Raw genomic sequence first — 12,401 nt, forward strand, 5'->3', positions numbered from 1 at the left:
TGAGGATGATTTTAGGTTTGTTAATTTAAATGTAAATTTATAATATGAAAAATTTGAATAATTATAAAATATTAATATATATATTGTTCTTTAAAGATAAAATCCTAAAAGCTACAAAGTACATATATTTTTATATTTCACTAATATATTTATTTAATTTCAATAGTACTTGATTAAAGTACAAATTCCTAATGCAATTATGTATTAAGTATAAATTAAGCATGGTAAACAGGTACAGTTAACCAAGAACTTTACCCCTGACCTTTATTGTCACAGTATCTAAGGAGTCCAATAGATAACAGGGCCAGTTGTAGATAATAGGCTATAATGGAGATTGTAAAAGCAGGAAAAAATAAAAAATAAATCATTCGAACAGCTACTGTTGAAAAAATTAAGGACTTTATTAGTAATTAATTTTTTTTATATATGTATGTATATATATATATATATATATATATATATATATATATATATATATATATATCCAACAGCACTTTGAGTCACAGATATAAATGTAAACAATTTGGAATCTACATAAAATGCATATTAGACTGAAAGTATTGTCCCAACTAGACTACTTATCTAAACAAGCAATTTCATAGTGGAAACTGTTGTTGTTTTTTGAACTCTCAGCATGAATACATTTTGCAGTCACTTATGTTTTTGCTGACTTCTTGCTACTCACCACTTATTAACTATTTGCTGGGTACTCATATTAGGAGCTCACATTTTACTTATGTTTGTTGACTGTCACCTCCGTTGGAAAAATCTGGCACAACTCAAAAACTTTAAAAAAAATAAAGATCATATTCCCTTTTTACATTTTCTCAACAGTTTCTTTTTTCTACTGACTGATAATCCGATCAACACAGTCACAGAGCTTGTGAAATCTTTCACCTATCAGTGACATGGACCGGAGACAACGTGCCCAGGATGGTGACTCACGTCATGGTCTATTAATTGAGCTATTGTCTTCTTGATCTTTGCATCTGCAAAGGAAACACAGAACTTCAATTAATGCATGAGTCCAATTGATTAGGAAGTCAATGCTGCCTGGAAAACAAAGCAGAACATGCAAGGAAATTAAGAAAGATGTATACAGTTTCATACTTACTGTATATTCCACTTTAGCTAAAAATTGCACTGGGATTCATTTACTATATAAACAGAAACAAATAATATAAATAAATAGAAACAAACAAAACTCTCATGCTAGCATAATCATTTTAATGTAAGAATAAGTACAAGACTTATCTTTGACATTATATTAATGTGTAACACTGATATGACACATAAACTTGTTGACAGCTTTTGTAGGATCTTCATATTTTTTCCTGGTTCATATAACTGGTCTGTAATCAACCATAAACAACATCAAAAGCTAAGCAATTTTGCACTACTTTATGGCTGAGGCGAAAATGTATTAACACAGTAATTTGAAACGTGAGAGATAGTAAATCAGTTAAATCAATGTCAGCCAACTGTGCAATTGCATTGTTTTCTTTTAGCTCAAGAAGGAAACACCCATTTTTATGCTAATTATGCAGCTGTATTTATAAATGAAGGCACATTTTCAGGATTTTCATTCTGAAGCAGATTTTCAGAACTAATATTGCAGCCACATCTCTGTATAATTCAAAGCTGTAATCATGCCCATGTTGGCCGTGATTGCAAAGCTAATTAATTCTGTAGAGATGAGGTCTAATAAACCTGTCCAAAAAAGTTTTTTTTTTTAATGGATAAAAGTCAAGAATTAAAATATTTGAAATGCATCTATAAAATAATTTAAGGAAAAAGACTGATACTACTGTATACGCAATAGACTGTCAATCAAGACTTACTGGTGTGAAATGTTCTCTCAGGGCATGTGCGTGTTTTACAAGCGCAGATGTACGTCATAATAGATACTAATATGTTACAGGATCTTTGTAGACTGTCTAGTTGATAAATTGCTGATTCTATAAATATGGAAGACCTTTTCTTACCTTTAATGACCTCACTGTGTTGTCAAACTGGAACTGTAAAGAAATACTCATCTGTCAGTGGGGTTACAGTAGATCACACATGAATCATATATATATATATATATATATATATATATATATATACACATGAACACATGAATCATATATATATATATATATATATATATATATATATATATATATATATATATATATATATATATATATATATACACACATATATCCCAAATTATGATTAACAGTGGGAACCCCAAAACAGATTTGTATCTGTAAACCTCTTGCAATAAATACTAAAATGTCTGTGACCTATTTATTTCAAAAGTACCCTATATTTTCCATATTCTCAAATCTCACAAATCTCAAGAGTACACACACATTAACGAAACTGCTTGTGTTTATATGGCCATCCTTTTGTTCTTTTATAAACCTGCATAATCTTTATCTGTGAGACATTAACTCCTTTGGGCCAGAGGTTTACAATAGTTTAACATTTATGTGACAATGCTTACATTATCTCTCACTATATTGAGTGCCTCATGAAGCAGAGTCATTGATTTAGCATTGTAAAGGGTTTGATTGGTCTTTGTCTAACAGAAAATCTCTCCCATACAGGAGTCCATAAGTCTGAGACCATTAATGAATATGAAAATGTATTTTTCAAATTTTTATTTTTTCTTTCATTATGTTTTCTATAATCTGCATAATTTGAGAGTAAGAGTAAGTTTTTATTGAAATAAATAAATATATATAAGAGTTTCTTACTTTATTTCCCATTTTCTTTAAAGAACTAGTTCACCCAAAAATGAAATTTGCTGAAACTTTATTACCCCTCAGGACATTATTTGATGGACTGGAGTTGTGTGGATCACTTGTGGATAATTTTGATGTTTTTATCAGCTGTTTGGACAAATAATGTAATGCTAAATTTCTCCAAATCTATTCTGATGAAGAAACAAACTAATCTACATCTTTAATAGGGTGAGTAAACAATAGGGTGGGTGAACAACTCCTTTAATGACAGCAGTAATCAAGCTGCATGAACTTGATAAGTACCTGATGATCATGATAACTACATTTCATTATAACATAATTGTTTAAACTTACTGTCTATTCCCAGGTTTAAATATTTCAGTGTGGTCGCAGATTTTTGGATCCCTGCCTTGCACCATCATCATTAGGAACTTAATGAACAGAGGATTCAGTCTAACGGCCTCATTGAACATGTTGTGCCTCGAAACAGAAGACCAAACTGAAACTGAGTCATAAATGATTTGCAAATATGTTTCTCAAGTGAGAACTGACTCAAGGTTTTGGATTTGGGACTGATCTCTGCTATGGCAACAGTGCAAGAGTCAATATAAAAGAACACAGAACTTACTCATGGATGACTTTGTTCCAACGACTGAAGATTTAACGGCAGTCCATGGCAGACATGCACTCACAAAGGCCAAGCATGACCAGGCAAGATTTTACCGGGATATGAATAACAAGAGCATCCCAGTGTCGCAGTTGGTTAGTAGTTGTCAGGTGATGTACGAGCTGTGAATATCTCTAGGGGAAAGAATGAAGACACTTGTGACTACTCATATGATACTGTATAGTTTACATGGGCAATATAATTTACTCTACTTGTATGCAAAGCAATGAGTCACAAGAGTGTATACATTATAGTGATTCCATCACAGTGAAGGAGTGTCGTTGTTCTGCTATGTAACCTTTGATTCCCTAGCAGCTAAAAATAAAACTGCATGTGTCTTGTGGAAGAACATTGTTTTGGTTGTGCTTTGGCTTTGCAACTCTAAGCAGATGAAAGTGGTGTAGGTACACATGGAAATCTAAAAAACATGTAGTTTGAGCAGGTGCCATTTCTTATGCTGTTGTTGACCTATTGGGAAATACTGAGGTTTTTAAATAAATGACGTAACAAGTTTACATTAACATTAATTCTTGCCACCTCTGAAAGGCCAAGCTAATGTTGATTCAGGTTTTATTATGGAGTCTGTCGCTTTCCCTTTTTGCTTGTAGATGCTGCTCTGTTCGTTTGTTGTTGATGTTTTTACAACCCAGGAGGTTTGACATTTTACATGGTCCATGGTCAATATTTGTTGCTTCTGACAACCACCTTTCAGCTTCACACTACTTACACACCATACATGTGCCAGAGTAACCGGTGTCATGACAAATTGGGTCCTCCCTGGAAATCGGGTCTCCATCAGCTATTAGTTAATTATTATCCTAACTTTGTTTATATGACGTGACATGCACGGACGAATGAAAAAATATAAATGCATCATTCATTCATTCATTCATTCAACTGTGAAAGCCGGCCACTAACGTCACTGCCATTGTATGATTGGCTGAGGTGCCTCAAGTGATTAGCCATTTAGCCATTACGCTTTTTCCAGTGGTAAGTATAATACAGACAATCTTTGGTATGAATACTATTTCCCCTGAAATCTGTCCCGACTGCTCTTAGGTTTATCTAAGTGTATCTGGGAAAAGTAAAGACACGGTTTGGAAGATTTATTTATTTTATTATTATTGTTTTATTTTTAATTTTTTTAAAATTGCGTTTTCTTCAAACTATTCTATGTAACTTTTTTTAATGTCAAAATGTTATTAATGAAAGAGTAAAAACAAAAAACATCAAAAAAGTTACATAGAATAGATTGAAGAAAGCGCAATAAAAACAACAACAAAAAAAATATTAATAAAAACAGCAAACTGTCCTGATTATGATTGGTCACTTGCAGTGCTGGCACTTTGGTTTTAATTAAAATATTAATGTAATATTTTCGGGGTTAATTGTTTTGAATGTTGTATAGACTTTTTTCCTTAATGAAAGCTTTAAGATATTATTCAGGTAAAATTATAATTGTAAACAAATGTAGCAAATCAGCTCATGGAAAATATGAATAATTAACCACAACTAGTTATAATTAACTATTCATATTTTAGATCCACTGTAGATATTTAGCTGACCACTCAGGGTCAACCGTCTTGTCAATTCTAAGAACGTTAATTTCCTGACAAACATAATATTTATTGATTCGTTTTTATCATGAAGTAATTTGTCAAAAATAAACATATAAATCTTAGAGATTAGGATGCCAGCAAATTTGACAAAATAAATCAGTTTATCACAGCACTGTCAGATCACTCATCCTTGCAGTATGGATTCTGCTAAGGCATACAGCATTCTGAATAGTTCTCATTTATGATTTTGTTATGTTTTGTGTGTTACTTGGGTTGCCCTAGAAACGTTTACAATAGAGAACATGGTATTGCACTTGTGACATAAAATTCAATAACCTTTTTGGACAAGATTATCTGGCAGACAATAATTTTGTCTTCAAGATTCGGGTCATTTAAGTGAGTGTTATTAAATGTAGCGGTGGGCACTGAAATGGCTTTAAAACCATATCATTGTCTCATGCTGTTCATGGGTTCCCCTTGAATCAATAAAGTGTTATCTTATCTAATCTTATTTTATGTAACCTTATGTTCTGTAAGGGTTGAATCCGTCTTTGAATAGGAAAACAAATTCTGATGGTATTCAGTTTTCATTATAAAATTTGTATTTAGTGGTGATGATCCAATATTGATGCTCAGATTACTTAAATTAATCTATCAAATAAATTCGACTGAGACATTTTGTGTGCGTACTAAAGCATTTATAAACATATTAACATGCATATGGACATACAATTCTATCTCCTCTCAGCGCTCATTGCATTTCACTCTTTGCTTAGACATCTATTATGCCCACTTTTGGTAGATTCTATACCTACTCTGAGCACCGTGAATTTTAGTGTTGGTCCTGTTGCTGCATTGCTCTATATGTTAAAGTTACATGAATATTAATTTTAGTTACATGAACTACTAACCTCATAAAAGCCCAAAAGCTTTTAACTCTTTAAACATATCCAATGTACATGGTTTTCGAGTACAGAACATGAAACAGTCAAGGAAGTGTGTTTGACGGTTTGCTGTGTAACCTGAATACATGCAGAGTGTTGTCAACCAAATCAAGAGCACTCTAGTCCTCCAGTTCAAAGAGATTTAAATCACATATAGATATTTATATCCACTTTCTCATCATAAAGTGGTTTCTATCTTTTACACCTTCATTACATATTTTATTGTCATTGTGCACATGCATTGTCTGCTTACTGTCAAAATATGGTCAAAACAGCAATTGCTTTCAATGTTTTAGCCCTAAACATGTAGGCTATAGAATTAAATACTCCCCCCACATACAGTAGTTATAAAAACACAGAATTGTCAAACAAACCGACCGTGTATGCGCGCTCTCTGATAGCTATTTGCACGAGCACATTTCAGTATGGTCGCATGTCTGGCAAGTGTTTTATAATGGACACTCGCTGAAGAATCGTGTTTTTACAGGAGTTTGCTGCTGTACTACATGGGCATCAGCACTCACTCTGACAGAGGATCTGTTCACTGGTCATGTTGAGCTGCCTTCAGATCCCCACATTCGACAGATTCAGAATGTTTTCATACATTTTTTATTTTATTTACCTTCTTAATTTGTGTTTTGCTCTGTTTAATAATTCTGAATGGATCCGTGCATATTTATATACAGTCAGGTTAAGGCGGCTGGTATAGTGGTCTGTTGGCTTCTCCGTGTGGTCCTGTTTGGTATTGCAGCTTGACTTGTAGTTATTTATATATGTACAGAAAACGCTCTAAACAAATGTAGCATTTCTTTTTTTCCTCACAGTTTTTGCGGTTGCACTGTATACATAAATTGTGAATCCTGGCAAAAAGCTTGCAGAAAATATAGTTTTGTGGGAGTCATCCTCAATCTTGAACTTGGTCAAACAATTTATTTAGAATGTTTCAAGTCTTAATACTTTTCTTTTGTTATACTGGGATAAATCATACCAGGATGTATGCTAAAATTGTTGGCGCCCTACCAAGAAAATTTTCCACCAGCCGCCACTGTTTGATTGAAGATGCACAGGGAAGCGTGCACACCTATATATCATCAATTGCCTCCTTCCATCCCGGTCCATTGAATCCACTTTAAAACGAGTGAAGCATAAACAATCAAAGGCAAAATCTGTTTGATTTGCAGATGAAACCTCTGAGAAACGAACACCGAGAAGGATAAAAACCCGGCAGCCTGTCATCTGCTAGGGTGCGTCCTCACCGCAAAGATCCATCATCCGAGCAACTCAGTCAAGGCACAGACACTGTAATGGTTGTGAATGACACCTGTTATGGCTGCACGGTCTTTCAGCTTTACAGACAGTGATTGCTTACCGCGATTGTCTTAACATTTGCGTGAACAGGGATCAAGTTGAAAGAACAAGTCTGGATGCGGTGCGCGTGCATTGAGGACGCTGGAAAGGTGCGTGTCTTTTTGCATTTCTTCACTTAACAACACTGAAGGCTTAAACAATGTATTTGTTGAAGTAACATTTATATAAAGTACATTTTTAAACTCAGATTCAGTCAGCTGTATACCAACTATATATATTTTACAAATATGCTTTAATATACTATAAGCTACTGCTGTGAAGTAACGTAATCAATGTTTTAAAAATGTTTGCATGCATAAATAAACACATTGAACCTTAACTTGCATTATTTTGGGGTGAAAAAACAACAGTCAAATCATCTCAATACGCGTCCTGATTAATTTAAGGATGAGTATGTGGACTGATGCGTTTTTAAATTAGGATTAATCATTAGTAGTAACATTTGAGACAGATCTCAAATAAACTAATGAAGGGTTATAAGGATGTATTCACATAATATGCGTTTGCATGGATTTACATTTAGAGTGAGTTGTTTGTAGAGTGGGGGGGGACAAACAAGTGTCATGATATATTATCGTTTAAATGCCAAGTTGATTAATTAATTAATACCTGTTTATTTTTTTATTTTTTATTATGGGCTAATCTGAACCATGACACACAAGGCTAGAGTTATGGCAGATTATGTGTTACCCATCTAATGGCAGATGGTTTTAAATAATTTTTCTAGCTGGACCAAACTGGTCATTTATGGCCAATAGCTAGTCCAAGCTAGATGATGGATATGACCTGGTAGACCTTGACCGAACTGGTTACAACTAGAAGAGTACCTTGGAGACAGCTGAAAGAGCTGTCATGTTTTACAAACCAGTTGAATTAGCATTGATGTTTTAGGAGAGGAAAAGGGGGGAAATATAGCCTATAGGATATACATTTTAATAAAACTGATGCATACTGATTTATGCATAAAATAGAAATTTTTATATATAGTATATAACAATACTCCTATAGTTTAAATACTTAAAAATACGCTGCTTGTGAAGTTAATGGTTAATTATCAAATTTATGGAAAAGCTCACAATGAAAAAAAGCAAAAAAAAAATATTAAGGAATCTTACAGGTGATTTGTTGGCAGGATAAGGCAGGCTGTGTTTAATTGTTCAGGGTGATTAAAATCAGTTTGGAATTGAGGAAATAACAATAATCAAGAAAAAAGGATAAAATGTTCCTGTAAACACACTATAATGTACCTCCACTGCATCAGCCTTTATATTGGCTAGTCTGCACTAAGATTGTACAAATCTGTTTGACACAGGTCTTCATCATGCTGAAGGTACAGTCTGAGAGGTAGCAGTTCAAACGCTTACCTCAAGACCGGCTCATTTAATCATTTCACCCTCGATTGCCATAATGGCTCTGACCTGCCTTTGTGAGTCTGTGAACGGATCAGACCAGGACTATGTGTTCTGCAACATCACTACATTCAACTTCACCGGCAATGAGAGTGGACGCTGTCACCTTCAGACCATGGATGAAGTTCTGTTTAGGCTTCTGGGCCCTAGACGATCTCCTTTCTTCTTTCCTGTAACCTTTACGTACATCCTCATCTTCATCACTGGGGTCTTGGGAAACCTCCTCACTTGCACCGTGATCACTAAAGACAGGAAGATGCGGACACCCACCAATTTATATCTTTTTAGCTTGGCCATCTCAGACCTGCTGGTGCTGCTCTTTGGGATGCCGCTGGAAATCTACGAGCTCTGGCAGAACTACCCCTTTCCCTTTGGCGAAAGCATCTGCTGTTTTAAGATCTTCTTATTTGAGATGGTTTGTTTTGCTTCTGTGCTCAACGTTACAGTTCTAAGTGTGGAACGCTACATAGCTGTCATCCACCCGCTCAAAACCCGCTATGCCATAACCAACAAACATGCTCAAAGGGTCATCGCTAGCGTTTGGGTTCTGTCTCTGATCTGCGCCATCCCAAACACCTCGCTTCACGGCCTGCAGTACCAGTACCTTCCAGAGAGGGTTCTAGATTCAGCTACCTGCAACCTGCTCAAGCCCAAATGGATGTATAACTTGGTGATCCAGGTCACCACTGTTCTCTTTTACTTTGTTCCCATGATGATGATCAGCATGCTGTATCTGATGATTGGTCTGACACTGGCCAGGGGACAGAAGCAGAGGAAGGACACGCTGGACAAGAACCCCGACAGCTGGAAAATCAATCTGGACAGCAGACGGAGGAGGCAGGTCACCAAGATGCATTGTGAGTGATGGCCAGATATTTACAGTAAAAACAAAATGTATATGTGTGTGTGTGTATATATATATATATATATATATATATATATATATATAGATTAGATTAAACGAGAATATTAAATTCTTCAGTGTATGGGATAAATTATTTTTGCATATATTTTTACATTATTCAAGTTACTACTGTTATTTTATTTATGCTATTTTATTAATTAACTTTTTTTTATTGTGTGGAAGGCCACACAATAGCAGTATTTCTCATGCATCTCACTCTATCTCACTCCAGTGAAATTAATGCAGAATTAATTGCTAGGTTAAAATCTATCAGTAATATACTGTATAGTAAAACTAAAGCAGTGAGTCATGCAAGGCATGGTTTAGAGAAGAAACAAAAGCCCTTTTATTTTTTTGATGGGTTTACACTTTCATAAAAGATCATTTTTAAACCATAACATTTCCTTTTTATTTCCTTTTGGACATTATTATGGGAAATCCAAATTAGTAGCATCCCTAATCCACTGGCAAATCTAAATCCCACTGTAAAAGCGTCACTTAGATGTCTGAAAACATCTATCTGCATGGTGTAAATTATGGAGCAGTGAAATCTCTAGCCAAATAATTGTCCAAAACCAACCAACCAACCAAAAAAAAAAGAGAGAAATCCCTTGCTTACAGTGTTTCACATCTTCTGTATGGCTGTCCTTAATGGCGATGATGCTATTCCCAGAGTGTCTTTCAGTTTTTAGCAGGTGTTATGATCATATCATGGCTCTCTGCTCTGGTAAGACTCGCAAAGTAAAGTGAACCAACATAATGAAAGGGATCTAAAAGCAAGACACTTTCATCTGCTTTTATAGCGCATATGTCTATACAATTACAAACTGTAATGGCACAAATTACTCACCATTAAAGCTATTCAATTATACACTCAACTATAAGCTCATCACATTGCTATTATAGGGTTTCTTTATATTATAAGCGTTTGAGAGAAGCATTAGCAGTGCTTTTTTATCCTGAAAAGGAAAGTGCCTCGTGATTTAGTAGTAAAAAAGTAATATATTTAAAATGCATTTATTTCATACTAAGTATAGTTCAAATCTATTAACTTTACTGACATATCGCTCAAGACTTACTGATATAAAAATTATAATTAAACTTTTTTCTTAATATTATCCCTAAAATGGATTTTAATGTCACTATTTATATGATCTTTCAATAATATCGGACTTTAAATGCATGATATTTAAAGTGTACCTAAAGTATACTTGCAGTAGTTCCACTTTAGCGCAATCAAATATACTTAAGTATATCTTTAGTTGGACTTCAACACTACTTCCGCATAATTAAAGTGCCTTGCATGACTCACCCCTTCAGTTTTACTATATATTATTGTAAGATTGCAACCTAAAAATTCACTCTGCTTTAATGTCTCTGACAATAGATTGAGATGCATCAGCAGTACTGCCTGCAGCACTCTATTGATTACATTTAATTGAATGAACAATTAGCCCATAAATATTTTATAGCTGGATAGTATGTAGTCATTTAATTAATTGATTTAATGAGTGATTTACATTTTAATATAACAATTTAGTCTTTCTTCCTCACCCTACCACAACATCAGAAAACATTTCCTTGCTACTGTCACCTTTATCTTGCTCATAGGCAATATATTTTCGAAAAAGTTCCTTTGAAACAATGTCTCATAATAAAATTACATTGAAACTGTAGTGAACTCAATGCAATTAACCGTACACCTATTCTGTACACTGAATTAATCACAAAAATTGTAACATTGATTTACTTGATTCCTTCTCTCTCTCCCTATAGTTGTGGTGGTATTAGTGTTTGCCATCTGCTGGGCTCCCTTCCACATCGACCGACTCTTGTGGAGCTTCATCACGAGTTGGACGGACCACATGCATAACATATTCGAATATGTGCACATAATCTCAGGCGTGCTCTTCTACCTCAGCTCCGCCGTTAACCCCATCATCTACAACCTTCTCTCCAGTCGTTTCCGGGAACGCTTTAAAGCGCTGGTGTGGAGTCGCCTGTCATCAAGGTCTTCTCGTAATGACTCGACGCCTTTCTGCATCTTCCCCAAAAACCCCCCCACTGATCTCCAACGTCCAGGCTAAGAGCAGGAACGCGAGCGGCCCACTTCCTTTTGTCATTATCAGCAGCGGGTGGGGACGGGAGAATGAATGCTTTCATGTGAGACAACATGCTCTGTAATCTCACATAGGAAGCTTTGGTTACCTCTTGCTAAGAACAGAAAAAGACATAGATGTGAAATGTGTCAATTACAATAATGTGTAAATAATTGACAATTCCTTAAAACCTACATGTGAATGGACACATACTGGGTTTGGATTGATATGGTCTATCAGGCCTTTTGTAGCTAAAGACCAACTTAAGATAATGCTAACCAGTGTGGTCATGTCCAAAAAAAAAAAATTTGAACAAAAATAAAACACTGTACAATTTTGCAGAAGTGCCACTTGTTATCAAGCCACTATTTAAAGCGCTGGTGTGGAGTCGCCTGTCATCAAGGTCTTCTCGTAATGACTCGACGCCTTTCTGCATCTTCCCCAAAAACCCCCCCACTGATCTCCAACGTCCAGGCTAAGAGCAGGAACGCGAGCGGCCCACTTCCTTTTGTCATTATCAGCAGCGGGTGGGGACGGGAGAATGAATGCTTTCATGTGAGACAACATGCTCTGTAATCTCACATAGGAAGCTTTGGTTACCTCTTGCTAAGAACAGAAAAAGACATAGATGTGAAATGTGTCAATTACAATAATGTGTAAATAATTGACAATTCCTTAAAACTACATGTGAATGGACACATACTGGGTTTGGATTG

At 35.1% G+C, this 12,401-nt stretch overlaps 1 protein-coding gene across 1 annotated transcript; it reads left to right on the top strand.

Moving 5' to 3' along the window:
* The first annotated feature begins 7,000 nt into the window (after positions 1-7,000).
* Positions 7,001-11,726, top strand: LOC107556387 (neuromedin-U receptor 2-like). The gene is made up of 3 exons (XM_016239494.1): positions 7,001-7,362; positions 8,586-9,539; positions 11,363-11,726. Exons 2-3 carry the CDS (start codon positions 8,681-8,683, stop codon positions 11,671-11,673), a joined length of 1,170 nt encoding a protein of 389 aa, XP_016094980.1. The 5' UTR covers positions 7,001-7,362; positions 8,586-8,680; the 3' UTR covers positions 11,674-11,726.
* Positions 11,727-12,401: the final 675 nt, after the last annotated feature.

The sequence above is a fragment of the Sinocyclocheilus grahami genome, unplaced genomic scaffold (assembly GCF_001515645.1).
Source record: "Sinocyclocheilus grahami isolate Dianchi unplaced genomic scaffold, SAMN03320097.WGS_v1.1 scaffold20.1, whole genome shotgun sequence".
NCBI classification, from domain to species: domain Eukaryota; kingdom Metazoa; phylum Chordata; class Actinopteri; order Cypriniformes; family Cyprinidae; genus Sinocyclocheilus; species Sinocyclocheilus grahami.